This window comes from Scyliorhinus torazame, chromosome 12 (genome assembly GCF_047496885.1).
Source record: "Scyliorhinus torazame isolate Kashiwa2021f chromosome 12, sScyTor2.1, whole genome shotgun sequence".
Lineage (NCBI taxonomy): Eukaryota > Metazoa > Chordata > Chondrichthyes > Carcharhiniformes > Scyliorhinidae > Scyliorhinus > Scyliorhinus torazame.
In genome coordinates, this window is record NC_092718.1 from 151,074,997 (window position 1) to 151,101,150 (window position 26,154).

General features: G+C 45.6%; 1 protein-coding gene across 1 annotated transcript in view; it reads left to right on the forward strand.

Annotated features, from left to right (window-relative positions):
• LOC140386661 (schlafen family member 13-like) overlaps positions 1-5,500 on the forward strand; it is a 32,230-nt gene extending 26,730 nt beyond the window's left edge. The window contains exon 5 of the mRNA XM_072469192.1: positions 210-5,500. Within this exon, the coding sequence (XP_072325293.1) occupies positions 210-1,005 (796 nt within the window). The 3' untranslated portion in view covers positions 1,006-5,500. The remainder of the gene's footprint in view (positions 1-209) is intronic.
• Positions 5,501-26,154: the final 20,654 nt, after the last annotated feature.

Sequence of the window (26,154 nt, forward strand, 5' to 3'; positions counted from 1 at the left end):
AGTGAGACCTGAGCCTCCACATCTTTCTGGCTGAGGTTAGAGTGTTGCAACAGAACACAGCTGAAAACCCATCCCAGAAACAACTGGAGACGTGTTTGACTGTACACCTAGATGTGGAAGATTTATCATTTATTGCTTTTGAAATATCTTTTTGTCACTCTAAGCTGTTTTTCACCGAAAGTCAAAGTAAAATGGAATTTATTTTTTAGGCAAAAAACAAATTGCACCTGTGTTACAAGGAAGTCATTTGTGAAAAACCATTACCCAAGAGTGAAACACATTGTCGTTGATGAAGCTCAAAACTTCCGCACTGAGAATGGTGAGTGGTACTCTAAAGCTGAAAGACTCAGAACAGCTTTAGACACACATCTTAATGGACCAGGAGTCTTCTGGATTTTCATAGATTACTTCCAGATGTCCCATATTTTTTCAAATGGATTGCCCAGGGTTGAAGATCAGGATCCAAGAGAGGAATTGACGAGAGGAGTCCGGAATGCCAGGAAAATACATGAACTTGTGCATTTGAACATGAGGAAGATTATTGAGTTACCAAATAACAAAATGAGACATGGATTTCTCACCAAATTAGCTGATGCAGCTAATTGTGGACATTCTTTACCTGGGGAGGTTACGATATTTCAAAAGACAAGAAAGGAGATTGCAGAATACATAGGGGACAAAATAAAACATTACCTTGAGGCAGGCTATACAACAAAACAGATGGCTATTCTGTGCAGTACCCAGAAAAAATGCAGCAGTTACAGTACTCTACTGCAGCAGGAACTCAAAGCATTGAAACTAGATTTTGCAAAAGCAGATGACTTTGATCATCCCTTGGACACCGTGATCTTGGACAGTGTACGGCGATTTTCAGGTTTAGAAAAGCCCATTATATTTGGTATTGATCCTGTACCTCACCACACACAGAGGGAATTGACCGCTGCTATTTTAATCTGCTTGGCCTCGCGTGCTATGACACAGCTTCACGTGTTATATGAAAAGTAAAGTAAGTCGAGTAGCCTCGATTTTCCTCCATTGTGAAATCTGTACCTGAATGCTATTGGTACCTCTCATTTTCATCAAACACTCATTGGTCAACCTCATAAATGGAGCATCTGATTTACATTTGGCTGAATCTAAGGGGCATATGAACAGCTGGAGAAAAAAAAGGTGAATAAGTGAATTGAAAGGTATGGGATTAATTAAATCGTTCGTTGGTGTAAGCTTTCTGCTTTGGTAACATGCTGGGATATGAATTAATGCCTGCTTATGTTTTGCTTTGGCAGTGTATGGTGGGATACTTGGCTATGTGAATTAATGCTAGCTTTTAAGTTGCTACAAGGTTTTTTTCTGCTGAGACAGTGAACTTTGGACTAAGAGTGACTCGAACAGACGTATCCTCCAAAGACAATGGGTCAGTGAAGAACAGTGCTCCGCGGACTGCAGGAGCAGTTATTCTAAGCTGTCAAAACAGCTGCGAGAGGAAGGGAGGCCTCTAAATCAACATCCAGGACTGGCAACTCGTGACCTTATGACAGACAACTCATAACCTTATGGCCTTATGTAATCATGCGCACAACATATTGATTGGACGAATGTAACAGTGTAAAGAATTGATAACTATATATGGAATGAACTGTGATACCAAGAGAATTGATTGGCTGTATGTAAATGAGAATGCGAACTAATTCTGCTTTTGAAAGTGTATATTAAGCCAGTTTAAGCCACAGCTCAGTGAGAAAGTGTGCCGGCAAGACCGAGAGGGTCTAGGACCTTTCTCCAAGAGCTCTGCAACAATAAATTGCTTCTTTTGCTCACGTTCGGGTCTATTTGTGAATATTTTCATGCAACAAATGGTGCCACAAACAGGATGCCGCAGAGCTGGCTGTCGCTCGAGTCGGTGAACCAGGCAAGTAGTCAAACTTTTGACCGCCAAAAATTAGAGTCACGCGGCGAGACGGACGAACGGCGAAGCGGTATCCAATGAACCAGGTATTGAGACCACGTGAGTAAGGGACTCAGTTTAATTCTTTGTGTTTTACGTTATTAAATGTATTATGATAATCGGCTGCGCGAGGACCCACGCTGAGCCTGAATAAAGAGGGTAATTGTGCCCCACGTAAAGGCCAGAGTTAGTTGGGAATCCGAGATGCACAGATGGTCGAATGTTAACGGTCACGGGATTTATTCAGAGACCGAGACAGAGTGACAAGCCCGGACCATCACTCCAAGTGAGTGGACGATTGGTAAAGCCTCTGAACACAGTCGCCTAGGGGAACCAGAGACACGGTTGATAGACAACACTGATAACAAATCATGGAAAAGCGAGGTAAAAAGTCGCTCTTTTGGGATCCCTGAGTCTGGAGTTCGGACAAGAACGAAAGGACCTAGTACAGAAAATGATCAAAGATGGGTGGGATCCCGACACAGCCCCGAAAAACAGAAGCGAGACATGACCAAAAAGGCGGGGGTCATCTTAGATCACCAGTTAGTAACAAGTATAAATTATGCTCGGGCAACAATACTAAGTACTGACCATTTAAATGCCTCCCACTGAGAAAATCCACCCCCATATGTCTCCGCCGCCCGACATATTTGAGGACGAAGGACAAATGATAGAAATTAAATGCGCCCCCGTCCAACGTTATGCTAATGTCGCACATGATACATACAAATCCTTCATACCACTAGAAAAACGAAGGCTATTCATTGAAAGATTTAGGCACCCTTAACCCTCGTTTTAAAAACACAGATTTTTGGAGGAATGTAGAAGACATGTGGGAGGTTCATGATTTACACCCACGAGATATACACCAATTAGTAAAGGCCAAATGTCTAGCGGATAAGTGGAGAACCCTAGCAGTCAATTTCCAAGATGGGGATTGGGCAAGCGCAGTCACAGCGAACACAACACAGGCCGCCCAACAGGCAGCCTATAACCCGATTAAAGTGACCGTGTGTACCGGCTTTGCCTCACAAATTGGGGAAGGATCCAGGCTCCAAGACAAAGAAAGGGGAACCAAGCAGCGATTATGGGGAACGATTATTTGACGCTTATTGCGAATCATCTGGACAAGTGAATCCCCAATGGGATGATGCCCCCTTTATTCAGATTTTTAAAGATGGACTCTCGCCCACACACCAAGGCATTCTAAGAATGGGTGTGATATGCCCCACCCACTTATGATGCCGCGGCCCAATGGGCAAGTCAGGTGGATGCCAGACACCTGGATGGACAAGAGGCAGGCAAATTGGGACTCCAAGTAAAACGAGAAAAGATAGCGGCAGCATGAGTTGACCAATCAAGCAAGAGAATCACAGGAAACTGTTATAATTGCGGAAAGGCGGGACATATGGCAAAGGAATGTAGGGGAAAGAAGGGGACGTGCGGTCACTGTGGGAAATCAGGACACCAGAGCCAAAGGATAGAAAATGGGGGGGATTGATTCGATCAATACGAAGGATAAGGCAGCCTTCGTAGAAAGGCTCAAAGAAAAGGGTAAGGAACAGGCCTGCTGAAGTAGGGCAGCCCCCGCTGTAACAGGGTTAGACAATCGTGTTTACGTACCTGCCCTGTTGGGGGTGGGGGTGCCAATTGTTAATTGATACGGGAGCGGCCGTCTCTTTTTCCGATATACCCTTGCCACTTACTAAGGAATATATACATAATTGGAGTGGGAGGCTCGCGAATCCGGGCCTATAAAAGTAAAGCGGTTATATTAGACATAGTCGACCAACTCATACCGGTTCAACTTTTCGTATGGCCTAATAACAAAGATTGTGTCCTGGGAATGGATCTACCAAAATAACTAAATATTTTGATAGATGCAGCAAATCATAAAATCCGTTGGCCATGAAATGACGGGACCAAAGCCCGGCTTAACCACCACTACCACCACGTGGCCAAAGTGGCATCCTCAGGCGGGATTGGAAACTGGAAATGGGGCTTTTCAGCACTATATGCAGACTGATGAACGGGGTATGAGCCAAGACAAAGCAAGAGATGGGAGAAGTCCCTATGGTACCCAACACCATCCTGGGACTGAAGCACAAGCCCCATAAACAGCATCTCATTAAGCCAGAGAGATGACAAGCAGTACAAGAAATTGTTCGGGACCTAGAGAAAGGGGGAATAGGCGGATCGAGAGTATTACAAATTCACCAGTTTTGCCGGTAATCAAACCGGATAAAACCTTCCGCCTAACTATTGATTACACAGAATTGAACAAAGTGACCCCTAAACTACACCCCATAGTAGCAAGCCCGGCTACCATTCTCAACGACTTAAACCCTGAACATAAAATATTCATAGTTTTGGACATAGCTAATGGATTCTGGTCCATATCATTGGATCCAGGGTCCCAGAATAAATTCGCCTTCACGGTGGGGGAAAAACAGTATACATGGATGAGACTACCCCAGGGGTTTCACAACAGCCCAGTCATATTCCACTGAGTTATGAACTCATTGCTGGAAAAGGTGGATTTAAGCCGGTATTGCAGTGAGTCCTGCAGTATGTAGATGAACTACCGATTGCCTCAGAGGATGAACCCGGTCACGCCGCAACATTGACTGTGGTCCTTCAGGCCTTAGAAGAGGGAGGACTTAAGGTAAACCCTTAAAAGGCCCAGATAGGACGTAAGACCGTCATTTATCTCGGGCAACAAATATCCCGGGGAACCCAAACTATGCCACAGGACCGATGCGTAGCGATACAGGAGATGCCTTGCCCGACCTCGGTTCGTGGAATTTGCAAGATCTTGGGACTGTTTAATTACAGTTGGAATTTCATACCTCACTTTGCAGCCATGGCTGAGCCAATCCAAAGACTGGTATGGTGGGGGGGAATCCTGGCACCCAGCTGATATAATCTACCTTTTTAGTATATAACAAGTGCAAAGGAATAAATGGCCCAAGATTTAAAATGACTTCTTGAAATGATTTGTTAAAAAAAACACATTTCAAACAAGACAATAAAAATGCTGAACCTCATGAGAAACATCAAGATAATGAAGCCAGACAAACCAAGGACATTTTGCTAACTTAAAGTTTCTGGGCAGTGTTCCCAGAAACTGTTTTCATGACAACGGATAAGGCTCATAAGAAAGACGTATTTCAATCACCACATATTAAAATTTGATGGACAGACATCTTAATCAAATTGAATTAACTGTGTAATTACTTTAATCCAATCACAGCCAGAAAGGGGAAAGACATTAGTGATAGCATTAACCTTAAAAAGTACTGCCGGTTTGAACAATTCATTCTGGAATCATCTGATTTAATTTAATCTTTGAACAGCCATTTTGTTTATTTTCAACTTTTCTGTATCGTGTATTCAATTAGAAGAAATATCAAGAGCTGTAATTTGTATTGAATTCAACTCCATACTCTGTATTTGCTTGGACAAAACGAACTTTAAAACACTCTGTATCTGCAAGAAAACTGACTTGATAAGAGACATCCGCAAAACTAACTGAATAAAAGACAATTTACTTCATGCATGAAGCTCAGTTTCAATGTCTGTCGAGTAGTATATTAAGTGCGGTGAAACATAAGATATATTAACCAAAGTACAGACCTATCACAAGCACATAGAATGGGACCCGAACAGGAAGAAGCATACGGAAAGTTAAAACAAGCATTAACCTCAGACCTGGGCCTGGGTCTATCAGTCTGATGCACTAAGCGTCAAGAACCACAAAGACATGTGAGACTTTAACCAAGGCTTTAATACACTACATAGGAAGCTTACCCGACACAGACGACCCCAGACAAAATGGGTCAGGTCTCAGAAGCTGGGTCTTATACCTAACTCCCGGGGGAGTGGCCAAGGCGGAGCTCTCCGTGGCCAGGTCAGGTTACATACAGGTGACCGAACCTCTACAGAGCTACAGTACAATACACAGGATTACAGGGCCACGTTACACACAACTATTATATAACTATGTACAATGCTAGGGAAGTGCAGTGGTGTATCACCACACAGTCCCAAGGAAGCCGTTCCACATACATTGCGGAAACAAAGGCGAGCTTTATGCAGCGGTGGTAACGCAAGCCCACGGGGACAGGCGAAGGCCAGTAACATACTGTTTGACAAAACAGTCACCCATAGCAGCTGAGTTATCCCATTGCATAGCAGCCTTAGATTGCTCAACCTGGGCCGTCAGGGTTAGCGAACCGACAGTAATGATCGGGGATGTCATTTTACACACCAAACATATGATCGTAGAAATGTTAAACAAAAGCAAGCTCACGTCAGTCTCAAACCTACGCCGACCCCGCTGGGAAACAGTTTTAATCCCTAAAGACATTAGTGGTGATCATAAGAAACACCGGGGAAAACCCCGCAGAAGGGATCATAAATGCAGGAGAACCCCATATATGCTCTGAAGTAGATGAGGAAGTGGGCGACACGCTGGTAGAAGAAGACCATCTAGAGACCCCGCATCTCACCTTATATGTAGATGGATTGAGAAAGTATATTAACGGGGCGCCACGTACTGGGTGGGCGATCGTAGATGAAGAATTGAGGACCGCACTCTCGGGAAGGTTGGACGGCTCACTGTCAGCACAGGTGGCTGAGTTGGTAGCTTTAACCAAGGCTCTAACCTGAGCCGTAGACAAAACGGTGAATGTATCTACGGATAGTAGGTACGCCTTCGGGATCGTGCATGATTACATGACGGCATGGGACAGGAGGGGATTTGTTACCTCTGGGGGGAATAGGATAAAATATCAACAGTGTATAGAAGCCTTATTGGAAGCTGCGATGTTACTAAGACGGGTTGCAGTAATAAAGATTAAAGCCCACCAGAAGGTAGAAACACCCCAACAAAGAGGTAATGAGGCAGCAGACAGGGCTGCTCAAGCCACCTTGGACCACGACATTCCCGTTATGAGCGTCCAAGTAGAGGAAATCAATTATGAACGCCTACACATTGACACATCAAGGGAAGAAAACATGGAATGGGATAGAAAAGGGGGAAAGCCAGATGCGAAAGGGATTTAGAGGAAAGATGGGAAGGTAATTGCCCCTGCTTGCATCAAGCAGACCCTTCTTGAAGTACATCATGGTTTGGACCATGTAGGAAGGGAGGCTATGACACATTTAATTGGTAAAGTATGGTGGTGGCCAGGCCTGGGACGTGATATAGCCAAACACTGCCAGAGATGCATCATATGCGCACAACATAATCCTGGACACCCTGTCAAAATCCGAATGGCACACCAGCCCAGACCTAGGGGCCCTTGGGAAAACCGTCAAATTGACTTTACCAGACCACTGCTCAAAGTAGGGGGAAGCAATATTGTCCAGTCCTTATCGACCAATTTACCCGATGGGTAGAGGTGTTCTCAACGTGCGACTGTACAACAAACACTGTAGCACGCATATTGCAGAAGAAATCATCCCTCACTGGGGGGTGCCCTGACAGATAGACTCAGATCAAGGGACACACTTTACAGGAACAATAACAAAGAGAATATGTGAATGCACAGGAATAAAACAAAAATTCCACATACCATATCACCCACAAAGCTCAGGAATGGTTGAACGAATGAATAGTACCCTCAAAACTGCCCTACTAAAGGGCCTGGGAGAGAAACATCTGCAGTGTGTAGACGTTCTACCCACTCTCCTGCTGAAGTTACGAGAAAGCCCAAACCGGACGGCCGGGCTGTCCCCTTATGAACTCGTGCCCCTGGCCGCGCCATGCAATTACCAGCGGGGATAATAACGGGGGGGGGGGGGCGAAGACATAGGCCCAATGAAATATTGAATGATGTTTTAAATGTTCTTTCCATGTCTGGCTGAAAATTACCAGATCGACGATGTATACCGCACAATTGGGTAATCCTGAAACGACTGTGTTAGTTAACCGTTGAAATGTGGCTGGGGTGTTTTTCATGCCAAATGACATAACTTTGAATTGGTATATACCATCTGGAGTCACAAAAGCTGAAATCTCCTTTGCCCTTTCGGATAAAGGTACCTGCCAGTAACCTTTCAGTAAATCCAGTTTGGACATAACATCTGATTGTTCCACTTTCTCAATGCAATCTTCTAAACGTGGGATAGGATAAGAGTCCATTCTTGTAACTGCATTAACCTTTCTATAGTCCACACACAACCATTGGGTATCACCTGGTTCAGGTACCATCATTATGGGTGAGCTCCATTGGCTGCAACCCACTTCAATTATGCCATTTTAAGCATACTCTCAATCTCTTTGTTAACCTGTGCCAATTTTAAAGGGTTAAATCTATATGGATGTTGTTTGATTGGAACAGCATTTCCCACATCTACAGCATGTATAGCCATTTTAGCACTTCCCAATTTTTCTCTACAAACTTGCCCATGTGATATCAATAACTCTTTCAGGTCAGTCCACTTTTCCCAATTTTTAAGAACATCCTCATTTTACAATTTAATTTGAGGTATGTCAAATTCAAAGTCAGCTGGATTTGGTTCGTCACTTTGAGTTAGAATCATAAAACTTCCTCCTTTTTGTCTCCTTCCCTTTCAAAGTACCTTTTAAGTATATTCATATGACACACTCGGTGAGACTTCCTTCTATCTGGCGTTTTTACCACATAATTCACCTCAATTAATTTCCTTTCTATCTGATAAGGTCCGCAAAACCTTGCTTTTAAAGGTTCACCTACCACTGGTAACAATACTAAAATTTTATCTCCACTGGCAAAACTACGAACTTTGGATTTCTTCTCCACTACCTGTTTCATCACATTTTGTGCAACTTTTAAATGCTGTCTAGCCAATTCACCTGCTCCATGTAATCATTCCCTAAAATTTGACACGTAATCCAATAATGTAATTTCCGATTTCTCACTCATCAATTTTTCCTTAATCAATTGAAGTGGTCCTCTTACCTCATGACCAAAAATTAGTTCAAAAGGACTAAATTTGGTTGACTCATTAGGTGCATCCCTAATTGCAAACAGTACGAAAGGAATTCCTTTATCCCAATCCTTTGGATAATCGTGACAATAAGCCCTCAACATTGCCTTTAATGTCTGATGCCACATCAATGTGATTCTAGATGGTACGCAGTTGATTTAAATTGTTTTATTCCTAAGCTATCCATAACTTCTTTGAATAACCCTTGAGGTAAAATTTGATCCTTGATCCGATTGTATTTCTGTGGGTAGTCCATATCTAGTAAAGAATTTAAGTAACTCCTCCACAATCATTTTAGCTGTAATATTACGTACTGGAATGGCCTCTGGAAACCTAGTAGACTCATCCATTATCATCAAAAGATATTGATTCCTACTTTTCGTTTTAGGAAGTGGAATCAAGTAGGACCCTTGTAAAAGGTTCCTCAAATGCTGGAATGGGTATTAAGGACGCTGGTTTTATCACTGCTTGAGGTTTCCCTATCACTTGACATCTGTGACACGATTGACAAAATTTAACTGCATTTTTATGTAGTCCAGGCCAATAAAAATGTTTTTGGATTTTAGCTTGAGTTTTCCTTACTCCTAAATGACCTCCCACTGGTACCTCATGTGCAACTCACAACACCTCCTTTCTATACCCTACCGACAATACTACTTGATGAACTTCTGCCCACTTTTCATCCGCCTGCATATGTAAAGGTCTCCATTTTTTCATCAATACATTGTTTTTACGGCAGTAACCCTCTGGTATACACTCAGATTCCTCTTCCGTGTATGCTTTCTGATACATCCATTTTATTTCTAGATCCTTTTGTTGTAACTCCGCCAATTTTCCTGAACTAAAAATACCCGCCTCATCCTCCACCTGTTCTTGTTCTTTTTCAACCATCTGATCAAAAATCGTTTCTGATAATGGCACTTCAACTTCATCTTCACACTTTGATTTCTCCTCTTGTTTTAACCTGTGACTTTGCGACCTTGTTACTACACAATTCGGAAAAATCCCAGGATATTCGTCCTTCAACACTTCAGTTGTCTGATTTTCCACTGCCTGCTCCTCCTGATACACATGAGTAAACTTTACCCACAAGTAAATTCTTTAAAGACATCGGCACCTTCTTATCAATCACCTCTTGATCAGGCTGTACAATCTTTTGCACCTCCTTCGCTTCATTTGGGCTTTCCTTTACCACTTTAACAAACCCACTTATCCTGTTTTACCATATCAGCCTTCCCAGTGCTTTTCTTCAACCACTGTACAATCTTTTGCACATCCTTCGCTTCACTTGGGCTTTCCTTTACCACTTTAACAAACCCTAGTAGGAGTAGGGTAGGTAGGTAGTAGGTAGGTAACCTAGTAGGTAGTAGGAGTAATAGAGAATCTATCTTGTCCAGGAATACAGTTTATCTTGGGTAATGATATAGCTGGATCGCAGGAGGGAGTGATGCCTATGGTGGTTGATAAGGCAGTGGAAAATCAGACAACTGAAGTGTTGAAGGACGAATATCCTGGGATTTTTCCGAATTGTGTAGTAACAAGGTCGCAAAGTCACAGGTTAAAACAAGAGTCTTATCCTGTTTTACCATATCAGCATTCCCAGTGCTCTTCTTCAACCACCAACACTGTGACTTTACATGGCCTAGTTTATTACAGTGAAAACATTTGAAAATTTTCATTTCTTTTCCACCCTCCTGGATTGCTTTTTAAATCTGAGGTACACTGTCCTTATTATCTCCCATCAGATCACCTTTGCCTCTACCACTTGAGTATTTCGCATGTCCCCAGTTTCTATCCCTGTTATAAGGCTGAAACTGATGTCGGAAACCAAGCTTTGATTTATGAACTAATTCATAATCATCTCCATTTCTGCTGCTAACCTCACAGTTTTAACCCTCTGCTCTTCCACATGAGTTCTCACTACATCAGGAATTGCATTTTCAAACTCCTCCAAAAGTATAATTTCTCTGAGAGCTTCATACGTTTGGTTTATTTTCAAAGCCCTTATCCATCTATCAAAATTACTCTGATCCTTTCAAACTCCATGTACGTTTGACCAAATTCTTTCCATAAATTTCTAAACCTTTGTCTGTAGGCTTCAGGTACTATTTCATATGCACCTAAGATGGATTTTTTTTCACTTCCTCATACGTCCCAGATACCTCCTCCGGTAGTGATGCAAACACTTCACAAGCCCTACCTACCAGCTTTGTTTGAATCCGGAATACCCACATGTCCTGTGGCCATTTCATTTGTTTAGCCACCTTCTCAAATGAAATGAAAAAGGCTTCCACCTCCTTCTCGTCAAACCTTGGCAATGCTTGGACATATTTAAATGGATCCCCACCAAGCCTTCGACTTTGACGCTCTTTCTCTTTCTCCTCATCACTATCCTCCAGCTGTACATTTCCCTTTAAATCCGCCAATTTTAACTGACTGTCATGTTTCATGGCCATTTTTCAAAGTTCAAACTCTCTCTTTCGTTTTCCTCTCTATCTCTTTTGTATTCAAGCTGCTTTAATTCTTTCTCATGTTCCATTTGTTTAATTTGTAAATTTTGCCATTTCCAATGAGTCAGATTGTATCTCAGGCAATTCTAAATGCTTAGCCACTGCCATAATTCCCTCACCATTTCCCATTTTGTCAAGTAATGTTAATTGCAATGTTTTTGCCAAATCTAACAGTCTGCTTTTAGTCTCTGTCCGTAAGGTACTGCGTGTGACCGTCTCCATCCCCCAAAACTCTGAAAGCCATTGTCCACAACACACTCCCTACTTAAACTGAAATACCACACCTGAAAAGCATCCACAATATGCTCACCTCTCACTGTCTTTAAGTTCACTAAGCCAATCCAATAGATAGACTTTTATCCCCCTCAAGCCCCCATTTTGTTATGGGCCAGGGTTTAGAGAACCCCAAAGTGTATCATGGAGTTCACCTGACCCACAACTTTTAATAGATTGTGGTATGGGGCTCACACGGCCCACTCTACAGGTGTGGTACAGCAGAAATTGAAAAGTATTTTTTAAAGCAAAAGAATGTTTATTCTATGAACTCAAGTTACCCTTTTTAAAACATACAGTGAACATCTTAGCAACCATTAATTCAAATACAACCCCCAAAGAATGCAACACTAAGTAATCTTTACTTTCATTTTAACATCCATAAGACTTAAAACAAAACCTTTTAACAGAAGCACATCAGGTTTAAATTCACTACTGAGAACAGTTATCACTCTGAATTCACCAAATGATCAAGAGATAGACTTTACACGGCAGAGGGAACAGCATTACACCTTCTGTGGCTGACTGCAGCTCCAACACTGAAACGAAACCAAAAAGACAGAGACACACCCAAGCTTTTCTCAAAATGAAACTAAAAAGCAGAGCCAGAGCTCAGCTCCACCCACACTCTGACATCACTGCAGTAACTTTAGCAGACTACTATTTCTTAAAGTGACATTCTCATGACACAACTCATAACCTTATGTAATCACGCGCGCAACATATTGATTGAAGGAATGTAACATACTGTGTAAAGAATTGATAACTATATATGGATTGAACTGCAATACTAAGAGAATTGATTGGCGGAGAAGGCCTTTGATCGGGTAGAGTGGGAGTATCTCTGGGAAGTGTTGAGGAGGTTTGGGTTCGGGGGAGGGTTTATTATTTGGGTTAAGCTCCTGTATAAAGTCCCGGTGGCGAGTGTGGTCACAAACCGGCGGAGGTCGGAGTATTTCTGGCTGTATCGAGGAACGAGGCAGGGGTGCCCCTTGTCCCCTCTGCTGTTCGCATTAGCAATTGAACCTTTGGCCATGGCGTTAAGGGAGTCGGAGAATTGGAAGGGGGTGGTTCGAGGGGGAGAGGAACATCGAGTGTCGCTGTACGCAGACGACCTGTTGCTGTATGTGACGGATCCAGTGGAGGGGATGGTTGAGGTAATGCAGATCCTACGGGAGTTTGGAGACTTTTCGGGCTATAAGCTCAGTGTGGGAAAGAGTGAGCTCTTTGTGATCCAGCCGGGGGACCAGGGAAGAGGGATAGCCGACCTACCGTTGAGGAGGGCGGAAAGGAGCTTTCGATACTTGGGGATTCAGGTAGCTAGGAGCTGGGGGGCACTGCACAAACTTAATTTGACGCGGCTGGTGGAACAGATGGAGGAGGATTTTAAAAGGTGGGACATGTTGCCACTCTCGCTGGCGGGTAGGATACAGTCAGTTAAAATGGTGGTCCTCCCGAGGTTTCTTTTTGTATTCCAATGCCTCCCAATTGTGATTACTAAGGCCTTCTTTAAGAGGGTAAGCAGGAGCATTACGGGATTTGTGTGGGCGAGCAAGACGTCGCGGGTAAGGAGGGGGTTCTTGGAGCGTAGCAGAGATAGAGGAGGGTTGGCGCTGCCGAATTTGGGTGGTTACTATTGGGCAGCCAACGTGGCAATGATTCGTAAGTGGGAGATAGAGGGAGAGGGGGCGGCGTGGAAGAGGTTGGAGATGGCGTCCTGCAAAGGAACGAGCCTGGGGGCGCTGGTGACGGCACCGCTGCCGCTCTCGCCGACAAGGTACACCACGAGCCCGGTGGTGGCGGCAATGCTAAAGATCTGGGGGTAGTGGAGACGACACAGGGATGCGACGGGAGCCTCGGTGTGGTCCCCGATCAGAGATAACCATCGGTTTGTCCCAGGAAGGATGGACGGGGTGTTTCAGAGCTGGCATCGGGCAGGGATTAGAAGAATGGGGGACCTGTTCATTGACGAGACGTTTGCGAGCTTAGGGGCGCTGGAGGAGAAGTTTGGGCTACCCCCGGGAAACGCTTTCAGGTACATGCAAGTGAGGGCGTTTGCGAGGCGGCAGGTGAGGGAATTTTCGCTACTCCCGGCACAGGGGATTCAAGATAGGGTGATTTCGGGCTTGTGGGTCGGAGAGGGCAAGGTGTCAGCGATATATCAGGAGATGAAAGAAGAGGGGGAGGCATTGGTAGAGGAGCTGAAGGGTAAATGGGAGGAGGAGTTGGGGGAGGAGATTGAAGAGGGGCTGTGGGCTGATGCCCTAAGTAGGGTTAATTCCTCTTCCTCGTGTGCCAGGCTTAGCCTGATACAATTTAAGGTGGTTCATAGAGCGCATATGACGGGGGCGAGGCTGAGCAGGTTCTTTGGGGTGGAGGACAGATGTGGGAGGTGCTTAGGAAGTCCGGCGAACCATGTCCATATGTTTTGGTCATGCCCGGCAGTGGAGGGGTTCTGGAGGGGAGTTGCGGGAACAGTATCTAAGGTGGTGAAAGTCCGGATCAAGCCAAGCTGGGGGCTAGCACTATTTGGAGTAGTGGACGAGCCGGGAGTGCAGGAGGCGAAAGAGGCCGGCATTCTAGCCTTTGCGTCCCTAGTAGCCCGGCGAAAGATCTTGCTAATGTGGAAGGAGGTGAAGCCGCCCTGTGTGGAGGCCTGGATAAATGATATGGCTGGGTTTATCAAGTTGGAAAGGATAAAGTTTGCCTTGAGAGGGTCTGCGCAGGGGTTCTACAGGCGGTGGCAACTGTTCCTAGACCATCTCGCGGAGCGGTAGATGAAGGTCGGACAGCAGCAGCAACCCGGAGGGGGGGGGGGGGGGTGCAGGGACATCGTTCGTGGGGGGGGTGGGGGGGGTTTCTTTGGGGGGCATCTGAACAAGAAAACACATGAATGATCCGGAAACTGACATGTACGGGATGAATCCAATGTACAAAGCTCTGTATCGTATTGACTTGCCATGTTCATGTCTTGCCACGCGAGTTCTCTTTCTTTTCTTTGTACCGGGGGAGGGGGGGGGGTTGTTTGTAAGGTGGAAAATATTGTTGAAAAATTCTTAATAAAAACATATTTAAAAAAAAAAGAGAATTGATTGGCTGTATGTAAATGGAATGCGAACTAATTCTGCTTTTGAAAGTGTATATTAAGCCAGTTTAAGCCACAGCTCAGTGAGAAAGTGTGCCGGCAAGACCGAGAGGGTCTAGGACCTTTCTCCAAGAGCTCTGCAACAATAAATTGCTTCTTTTGCTCATGTTAAGGTCCACTTGTGAATCTTTTCACACCACAGGATGCACAAAGGATAACTTTTAAACATTTAATAGCAGTCACATTTATTGAAATAAATGTTCTTTTTTTGGGAGGGGGGAATTGGGGCAACAGGAGCGGGAGGGGGAGTGGCAGGATTGAGCCTATTGGGGGGTTTGGGGCAATGGGGATGGGAGGGGAGTGGCAGCATTGAGCCTATTGGGGGCAATGGGGGTTGGAGGGGGTTGATGGCTTTGAGCTATTTGGTGGGGTTTGGGGCAATGAGGGTGATCTATTCAGCCAATTGGGGGGTGGGAGAAATGGGGGCGGGAGGGGGGTGGTGGTATTGAGCCTATTGGGAGGGAGTGGGGGCAATGGGGATGGGGGGGGTGGCGGGACTGAACCTATTGGGGGCAATTGGGGCGGGACTGAGCCTAATGAGGGTAGGCGGGGGATGTGGTAAACCACTGTTGCACCTATATTAAGTGATGTATGGTAGGACCTGTACTACAGGTACGTCAGTAGTCCCTGCCTGCTGGTTCCACCCAGTAGGCGGAGTATAATGTGTGTGTACTCCATGCTGCAGCCATTTCGCCAGCTGCTGTGGGAGGCCACACATCTTAGAGTAAGAAAGCCTCAGTTGTATTCAACTCTCATCTTTATGCAATTGATCGTGCATCAGGGGAGTAGCGGGATTGAGCCTATTGTGGGGGATTGGGGGCAATGGGGATGGGGGGTGGTGGGATTGAGCCTATTGGGGGCAATTGGGGTGGGACTGAGCCTATTGGGGAGGATTGGGGCAATGAGGGCAGGCTGGGTGGGTGGCAGGATTGAGCTTATTGGGGGGATTGGGGCAATGGTGGCCAGAGGGGGAGTGGCAGGATTGAGCCTATTGGGGGCAGATTGGGGGCAATGGGGATGGGGGGGTGGCGGCATTGAGCCTATTGGGGGGGATTGGGGCAATGGGGGCGGGAGGGGGATGGGCGGTATTGAATCCAATGTGGGGGATTAGGGGCAATGGGGGTGGGAGGGTAGTGGCGGTATTGAACCTATTGGAGGGGAATTGGGGCAATGGGGGCAGGAGGGGGGTGGCGGTATTGAACCAATTGGGGGATTGGGGGCAATGGGGGTTGGGAGGGATGGTGGTGGCATTGAGCCTATTGGGGGGATTGTGGGCAATGGGGGCGGGAGGGGGGGTGGCGGCATTGAGCCTATTGAATGGTTTGGAGGGGAACCGCCATGTAGTGAGGTTCCCAGGTATCTGCTGCTCTTGGCCTTCTGGATGGTAGTGGTTGTGGGTTTGCTAGGTGCTGTCTAAGGAACCTTGGTGAGTTACTACAATGCATCTTGCAGATGGTACACACGGCTGCAACTGTTCGTCGGTGGTGGAGGGATTGAATGTTTGTGGAAGGGGGAGCAATCAAGCAGGCTGCTTTGTCGTGAATGGTGTCGATCTTTTTGAATGTTGTTGGAGCCGCATGCATCCAGGCAAGTGGAGAACATTATACTCCTGACTTGTGCCTTGTGGACAGGCTTTGGGGGATCAGGAGGTGAGTTACTCGCTAGCCTTTGACCTGCCCTGGTAGTCACAGCATTAATGTAGCTAATCCAGTTCAGTTTCTGACCAATGGTAACCCCCAGGATGCTGATTGTGGGAGATTCAGCAATGTCGGGGTGATTGTTAGATCCTCTCTTGTAGGAGATGGTCATTGCCTGGCACTTGTGTGGCGCGAACGTTACTTGCCACTTGCGACATATTCATAAGCAGAGACCTGCCTTCTTCATGCAAAAGAAACATGTCCAGGCACTGGTACTTTGAATGAAATGGAAGAATGGGGGACAATAGTTCTCTGTTGCATTCTCCATGGTAATGACTCAACCAATCATAGTCAACTTGTCACTAATCAGCACCCTTTCCTCATGCAACGTAATTTGTTGTCCCTCTGAAATTTGGCAAATAAAAAGGCAAATATTCTACCTTGATTGTTTTTTGTACCTGGCCACATTTTACTGACTAGTGTACTGCCACAATTTGGATGCAGGTACAGTAAGTGAATCGGAAGGCAAATAGAATGTTGCTATTTATTCTAATGGGAATGGAATATGTAATTAGGGAAGTTTTACTGCAGCTGTCCAGGGCCTTAGTGAGACCACATCTGGGTTACCGTGAATAGTTTTGGTCTCCTTTTTAGAAAAAGGAGACCAAATGTGTGAGAAGCAGGTCAGGTAATGTTCGCTCGATTCATTCCTGCAATGAGGCGCTTATGAGGGAAGAGAGATGAGGTTGGGCTGATACCCACTGGAGTTTAGATGAATCAAAGATGGCCAAATTGAAACATATAAAGAAACTGAGGGGATTTGATAGGGTGGATACGGGAGGAGATCTGCTCTTGGGAGGGAAGAGTAGAACTAGGAGACAGTTTAATAATAAGTCTCCCATTTAACACAGGTGAGGAAAATTCTTGGGCGGGATTCTCCACTCTCGCGCTGAAGTGGCCGCGCCGTCGTGAACGCCGTCGAGGTTCACGTCAGCGCGATACGGCCCCGAACCCCACCGATTCAGGCTCTGACAATGGGCTAGGATCGGGGCCACATCATCTACACGCGCCAGGCCTTGTCGCCTGCGTAAAGGCGGCGCCGCATAGATGATGCGGCCTGCGCCGCATAACTGGTGTCATCCGCGCATGCGCGGGTTGGCCGGCGCCAACCCACGCATGCGTGGTTGCCGTCCTCTCTAAGTCCGCCCCACAAGAAGATGGCGGACGGATCTTGCGGGGCCGCGGAAGGAAGGAGGTCCTCCTTCAGAGAGGACGGCCCGACGATCGGTGGGCACCGATCGTGGGCCACCCCACATTTGAGGTACCCCCCGGTGCAGGATCCCCCCTCGCCCCTCCTCAGCCCGCCCCCCCAACGTTCGCGCGCTGTTCCCGACGGCAGCGACCAGGTGTGGACGGCGTCGGGGGAACCCACCGTTTTGGCCTGGCCACTCGGCCCATCCGGGCCTGAGAATAGCGGGGGTGCCGGAGAATCGCCATTTTGGGTGTCTCCGGCGATTCTCCGGCCTGCGGCCGCGGAACTCGACCGGGCCGTTCCCGTCGCATGGGAGAATCGCGGGAGGGCGTCGGACCGGCGTCCCGGGAAATTTTGGCGGCCAAGGCGATTCTCCCAACCGGCCCAGGAGTGGAGAATCTCGCCCCTTTTCTCTGAACATTATTAGTCTGTAGAATTCACTTCCTCAGAAAGCAGCGGAGATCATTAAACCTTATTCAGCGCTGAGTTAGACAGATTTTTGATAGACAAGTGAGTCAAGGGTTATGGGGGACAGACACAAAAGTAGAGTTGAGACCACAATCAGACCAGCCATGAACTTATCAAATCGTAGAGCAGGCCTAAAGGCCCGAATACCTTACTCTGCTCCTAAAGTCTGTGTTCCTTTGGGCTGTTATGAACCACACTAATGTTATCTGCAAGGGTATCCTAACATGGAACACCGGTTCGTTGAGATGTGTTGTTTTGTATTTGGAATGGTATGAGGAGTCAAGTGAAACCCTAGTGAGCATGAGGAGTCCAATCACCGTGTGACATTTATTAACTACTATTTATTAAATTAAAAGAAAAGACACACACACGAACAGAACTATATGTAGGAATCTATAATTGATGGGATCTTAACCTGTCGAACTACGCCAAGTTTGGGGGAAGCTTAGTTGATGAATCAAAGTCCTGGCGCAATACGACAAGTTGTGTGATTTGTAATATTTCTGGACTATGCCAAGTTGTTTGATTCCTTGTATTATTCGACTGTGTAAAGTTGAAGGAATTTATATTATCTCTGCTATTCGGTTACCAGTAGCACTTTGCGAATACTGGGACTCAGCAGAAACTTCAGTTCAAACTTCTCAGGTGCCAAAAAGAATTGTTTTATTTGTAGTCGCTTGATTACAATTTGAAAGTCATTTCAAAGGCAATTCGTAGATAATTCGAAGCTTTCAGAGAATTACAGACATTATCTTTTTTGCTTAGGCAGACAGCTCGAAAGTAACTTTTAAACGGTCAAAGTCTGGCAATGAAACATGAAGAGAAAGAGAGAGCTAATCTTCAGCTAAACTCAAACTCAAAGTCAAAAGTGCATTACATCACTGACACAGACTAACAGACTGACAGAACTGACAGAAATTAAGGACAGACAACACAAAAGACAACACAACACAAAGACACTACAGAAAGACCCACTGACAGAATCAAAGACAGAAATTAGACAGACAATACACAAGACAACACCCACAACACAGAAATGGCGGGCAGAACCTTTTCAGTTATACACTTTCATATCTGTCTTAAGTCATCTAATCACACCCCAATATAATCCTAATTGGTTTGGGTTAGACTCAAACACATTTGATTTGATGGCAAGCCGTCCATCTTCAATGTGCAACATCAGCTTTTTAATTGTTTCATGTCTACATGTTATGGAATGTGATATTCTGCTAATCTTTACCAGTAATAGACTGGTTGTAAGATGGCTTGGCTAATGTAACAATTGAGACTTCATAACGAGAAAGATTGAGTAAAATATATATGATTCAATGCTCTTACAAACTGCATTGGACTCCTGCCACCTCGTTGCCATAGAACTCAGTCCTTGTCCTTGACAATTAGCACAAGCAGTGTCAAATTGTCTTGCAACTGTGCTGTTATAATCTATAATGGAATTTTATGCATGTATCATATTGAAGTCCTGAATTTATGTGTGCTGAAATGCTCATTTTTAAAATGAGTACTTAAACAGCTATCTTTTACCTATACTAGTTGTATTCGAAATACCTGGCTTCTACACTATACTACGCTAAGACAATAAAGTATACAAATTACTAAATACACGCAGTTTATGTAGAACGTACCACTTGTTCCAAAATATATATATATATATTTAAAAACATTTTATTGAAGGCATTTTTTATATATACAAAAACACAAAATACTAAAAGCCATCCGCGGCAACAGGTAACCAACAACCCCCCCTCCATGCGTCGCCCTCATCCTCCAACCCTACTCACCCCCCTTCCACCCTTGAGCCTGCCTCCTTTTTTCAGTCTATCTCCCCCCCAAAAAATAAATAAACACTCACCGCCACCCCCACTGATGGCCCAAGGCTACTTAAAGAAGTCAATAAACAGCTTCCACTTCAAGGCGAACCTTCCTCCATCCCCGCATACTCTGCCCCCTCCACCCCAACCAAAATCTCCCGACTCACTACAAAGTAATCAATCCTCGAATACACCTTATAGATGTGTGAAAAGAAGGAATACTCCCTTCCCCCTGGGTTCTGAAAGCACCATGGATCCACTATACCCATCCTTTCCATAAAACCCCCCCAGCTCCCTTGCCATTCGTACCCTACCCATCGACCTGGGGCTCGATCTATCCACCCTCGGCTCCAGGACACAGTTAAAATCTCCTCCCATGATCAACTGGTACGTGGCCAAATCTGGGATTGCTGCCAGCAACCCCCTCTTAAAATCCAGATCATCCCAATTTGGGACATACACATTTACCAACACTACCGGTGCCCCTTCCAATACCCCACTCACAATCACATATCACCCACCTGGATTCCTCACCTCCTTCGCACTCACGAATCCCATTTTTTTGCTCATTAAAATTGCCACACCCCTCGATTTCGAATCAAGCCCCGTGTGAAAAATCTGCCCAATCCACTCCTTCCTTAACCTAACTTGGTCCTTCACACGGAGGTGTGTCTCCTGCAAAAAGACCATCCCGCTTTCAAGCTCCTGAGGTGCGCGAACACCCGCAACCTTTTAACCGGCCCATTCAGTCCCCAGACTTTCCACGTTACCACCCTTACGGCTCCAATCCCCTCTACAGTCCGTCATCTTCCCCACTTAACTCCTGCCCCTTTTAATTCCACTCTGTACCCAGCCCATTCTAGATGGCCCCTTTCTTTGCCCTTGACCATGTCATCTCTCACCCTCTGCCGTGTCGCAATCCCCCCCCCCCCACCCCCGCATTTAATAATTGTATTTTTATTATAAAATACTCTCCATTGATACATACAGAATTGCAGAGTTCAAAGTATAAATTGGTTAACAGTCCTTTGTTATCTGCTAACAAGCTAACTTCTAGAAGGTAAGGATATATCTAATGAATGTCAGGAGTCTAAGATGTATGGTTGGGCAGGGAGTTGTTTGAGACATTTCTATTTCTGTCTATTTTCAATGTGTCAAGTTTCTTAGATATATAGATGTTCAGATAGACAGTATTCCGAATGGTGTTATCTTAAGTGTCAAAATTATATAGCTAGGAAGAAATTTGTTAATTTATTTTAGTTGCTATCTTAGAATGTCCTTCCCATGGTCTGTCTTTTGGTTATAATTGCAGGAAGGTAATTTAAAGAATTTACGGGCTGTCAATTCAAGGATCTTCCTCATCCCACATTTGTCTGGAATAGCTTAATGATCCTTGGGGTCAGCTAAAGTTTGTTGCAGCAAATGATGATTTTTGAAAGACCTTTTATTCCACTTTGAATAAAAATACTTGATGTATTAATTTCTGCTGCTTATACTTGTCCTTATTGTAAACCAAATTCTGTGGCGCGCATGATCTTTTTCATAGAATTCACAGAGCAGAAGGAGGCCATTCGGCCCAACGAGTCTGCACCGGCTCTTGGAAAGAGCACCCTACCCAAGCCCACATCTCCACCCTATCCCCGTAACCCAGTAACCCCACCCAACACTAAGGGCAATTTTGGACATTAAGGGCAATTTAACAGGGCCAATCCACCTAACCTGCACATCTTTGGGCTGTGGGAGGAAACCGGAGCACCCAGAGGAAACCCACGCAAACACGGGGAGAATGCGCAGACTCCGCACAGACAGTGACCCAAGCCGCGAATCGAACCTGGGACCCTAGAGCTGTGAAGCAGTTGTGCTAACCACTATTCTACCGTGCTGCCCAATCACAATAGCAAGTGGCTGCAAGAAGGGCTGTATTTTTTGGTGATGCTCACCTTGGCCCGACCCACAGTAGCATTGGAATGAAGAGCAGCTAAACATTGAAGAGTGAACACCTGGCCAATTTCACCTGGGGAAGATGTCGTGCTTACTGAGGGTGTGGTGTACATCTCCATGTTCTCACATTCTCATTTATTGGTACATGAAATTTCAGTTTATTGGTTTTAATTAGGGTAAGAGCTAAAGAACATCAAAATGACAAAAATGATACAGGTGCAAAAAAAAAAAAACACATTCCATTCTTAGTTACAGCCTAGCAGTATCCTGGTCATTACCTAATCTAATATCAGTTTCTGTAAAATCTATGTAAATTATTTCTCGTATATCACATGAAGATGTAGAATAGCAGAAACCGAGACAGACAAAAATATTAGCAGTTAGTTCATTCTATCTGAACGGGGTCAATGCCAAGTACAATTCTCTTTTATAAACCTGAAAATTGGTGTACATTAGCCAAGATTATATTTAAGGAATTGTAATAATTCATTTCATCTGCATTTGTTAAATTAGCATACATGATCTGTGTTTTGAACGTACTCTGCAGTGGAGAACCATAATCGTTGCATTCATCCTGTGTGCTGCACAGAATACCTATTTCTGTTGCTCTATAGCTTGTGTTAAGATAATCTTTTATTTTAGCCTCTGTATATTTGGCAATCTCATTTTGACGGTGGGAGGAAACCGGAGTACCCGTGTTAAGTCCCAAATTTCTTTACCCGTCAGTCTGGCCTCAATAAAAGTCGAGATGGATTTGCAGGTACAGCATTAGTTATTTTATTTAGCTTGCAAGCTTTACTCAGTTCACAGTAGCACAAAGCACATCCTGCTTCGTACACTTCTGGAATCAAGTGAGTCTGTAGAACAAAGGAGTCTCTACTGATACATTCAAATGGCATCAGGTTTCACATACACGATTCCCATAGGTCATCCTATACCCCTCCTGACCTGGTGATACATTCTGATTGGCTCACTTCCAATCCCTTCCTCTGGCCCCTATTACCCAGCATCCTTTTCTCCTGCTTTGGTGGACACACCTCTTCCTTGCTTTGCCATGCGGTCTGAAATCCTTTGTCTGTGAACTCACCAGAATTAGACTGGCCTACCTCTACATTACATTAACTAATATCTCTAAAGTAACTATTTTATATCACATTCGTCATTCCCTCCTATTATCATTCCATGATAACCGAACTATCCAATCCATAGCTACGGTTCCTCATCTAAAAAGATCCGTCGCTGCATTTCCAATTCCTGGCTTAGCACCCCCCCTCATCTGCTGCACCCTCATGGATTTTAACAGCTAAGATTTTAGGGGCGTTGATCTGTTCCAGTGCACCCCGCATTCTACCCATCACACATTTAAGGATGGCTAGGCCCACAAAGATGCAGCCGATAGCCACCACTAAATACATGGCCATATTTATCAACCAGTCCTTCCAACCTCCAAATCCCCAGTTACCCCAAGAGCCAGGATCCTGCATTCCGTCCAGGTGATCCCGTATGTGATCCATAAATTTAGTGATATTAGCGGTCAAGTCCTGAACTCCCATGATACACTTGCCCTGCACTATGGCGCATACCCCACCCTCACGGGACAGAAGATAGTCAAGAGCATACCGGTTCTGCATTGCAGACAACCGTAGCTGAGACAATTCCTTAGTTATTGCCCCGAGGGCTCCCAAGGTTTCATTTCCCAAGATGGTAAGGCCACAAATAAAATAATTCCTATTGCTGACAGCCAAGGAACCCCCCACACCTCCCAGTGTCAATACGCTCAGAATCCCCCATCCGGCTGAGTGACCCCGGTTGGGTGCGAGAACTTGAGGTTTTTTCTAGCTCTCGCAAAATTCAGCCGAGACCGCCCGGCGTGCTAACTGATTATGCAGCTTCCACGCCGAAGGGCAGGGGATTGATTAGGGACTAGAGTCCCAATAGCAATTTGTCGGGGAAATGGGGGTGGCAAAACATTGGTCGCTGTGCCATTAAATAAAAAGTAGTATCCTTGCTCCGTGTGCAGGCTAGCATCACAATCAGTATATCGGTTGCATAAGGATCCCCCAGTAGCCCAGTTTATCCAGCTTCGAAACGCCCATTCGGGCCGCCTAGCAATGCGGAAAGCCCTAGTCCCAACAGTGATATGAGAGACATTCCCCCAGCCACAAAGGAGCTGGAGGCCGGCGTTCAATGGAACGCAAGTGGTGTTGTAACAAACGCATTGGCCAGATGCCTGGGTGATATGGCACCTCCTGTCCGTACAGGTGGGGAACAGACATGTTATATTCGTTTCCACCTCTACCAGCAAACAGTCGTATCCTTCACTGCTGAAACAATTCTCGTACGACCGGGAATCCCTATTGGGAGTGAAGTGGCTAGGTATATACGCCCTCCACCGTTGCAGCCTATCATACTGTGAATGGGAATTATCCCGAGGAAGGGGAAGGCAAATAGCCGGTGGTGCTGAACCCGGATCGTAAGGAAGAGTGACTTGCTCGGGCAGTGGCTCGGAATGCTGACAATGAACCACCGTTTGGGGAGTGCCCCAAAGCGGTGAAACAGAAAATAACCTAGACACCGCTGCGGGGTTTGGGTAGCAGACAACCCGTCCGTGGCCATACAAGCGGTGGTAAATCTGGTAGAGGAGATTCATACTACCCAGGTTTTCCTCAGTTTGGCCTTTAACTAACTTAAGTGTATCTCCCGGTAACCTACGTCCTAGCTGTACTTCCCTTCTCACACGCCCCGTCCTCTCTCTAGTCCCTCTCTCTCTCTCATAGCCTCTTCCTACGCTCTCCTGACGGCCTGATGTTACCTTTATTGCACCAATCTTAACACATCCAAAATCAAATTTACATGTATTCCAAAAACAAGGCAATGTCCATATAATGTTCCCTTCCCATCGCCGGGACCGGTGCAATTGCTTCATGAGTCCTGCATTCTCCTTAACTTTGACGACCTTCCATGAGTCGATACCATGTCCTCGTATATGGAGGCAGCGAAGAACATCACCTTTGCATAGGTGATGTATCCTTGTAGATTGGTTGGGGTTACAAATGTAGATAATATTCCCCTTTTCCATGTCCGTCGCCAATAACACTCCAAGCGAAGTGAGGCCAAATATCACACAGACGGTGCGTAGCCACCCCATCATGCTCCACACCTGTAAAATAGCACTGGAGAAGGGAGGCAGGTTAGTATCCAACCTTTTACAGTAGTGGAGATGGACCCAATTTACAGTGATGAAGGTGGACCCAAGCACTTCGCCCCTCTACTTTAACTGCTGTGGGGGTGGTAAGGAGAACTTGGAAGGGCCCGTCCCATCGCGGCTCCGACCCCTACCTAGTCCAATTTTTGACCATGACATAACTGCCGGGCTGGACTGAAAGTGAGCTAGGTACTGGGGGCGATGGCTGGTGAGCCGCGCGGACCTGGCCATGGAGTTCCTTGAGCACCTGCGTGAGGGCTAGAACATAGGTGGTCATCTCTTCAGTCATCTGGTGAAACTGAACCAGTCTGGGAACCTGCAGGCTCCAGGGAGTTCTAAGAGGCCTGCCATAAAGAATCGCGGCCGGAGAGAGCCGGGCCGGTCCCGCAGGTGTAACCCACAGCTGGAAGAGGGCAACGGGGAGCAACTTAAGCCATGTCAGTCCCGTGTCTGCTCTTAATTTAGCCAATTTAGTTTTGAGGGTCTGATTGTGTCTCTCAACCAACCCAGCTGCCTGCGGTCTGTAAGCACAGTGTAACTGCTGGCGTATGCCCAACTGGGAGCAAAACTCCTTGTTAATTTGTCCAATAAAATGAGGCCCATTATCAGAACTTAACTGAGCTGGTATACCGTACCGGGGAATGATTTCCCGCATCAAAACTTTAACCACAGTAGCAGCTTTATTAACGATAGTTGGATACGCCTCGACCCATCTGCTGAACACATCCACAATGACCAAAACATATTTATAACATTGACACCTTTCCAACTCAATGTAATCCATTTGGAGCGTCTCAAAGGGACCACTGGGCAACGGGGTTTGCCCCATCCCACAAGGGATACCTTTTCCGGTGTTATATTGCTGACAAATCAAACACCGATTACTGATACCCTGGGCCAACCCCTGCATTTTAGGGTGCCACCAAGTGTCCAGCAACTAGTCCCCCGAGCCCCACAATGAGTTGCAAAGTGTA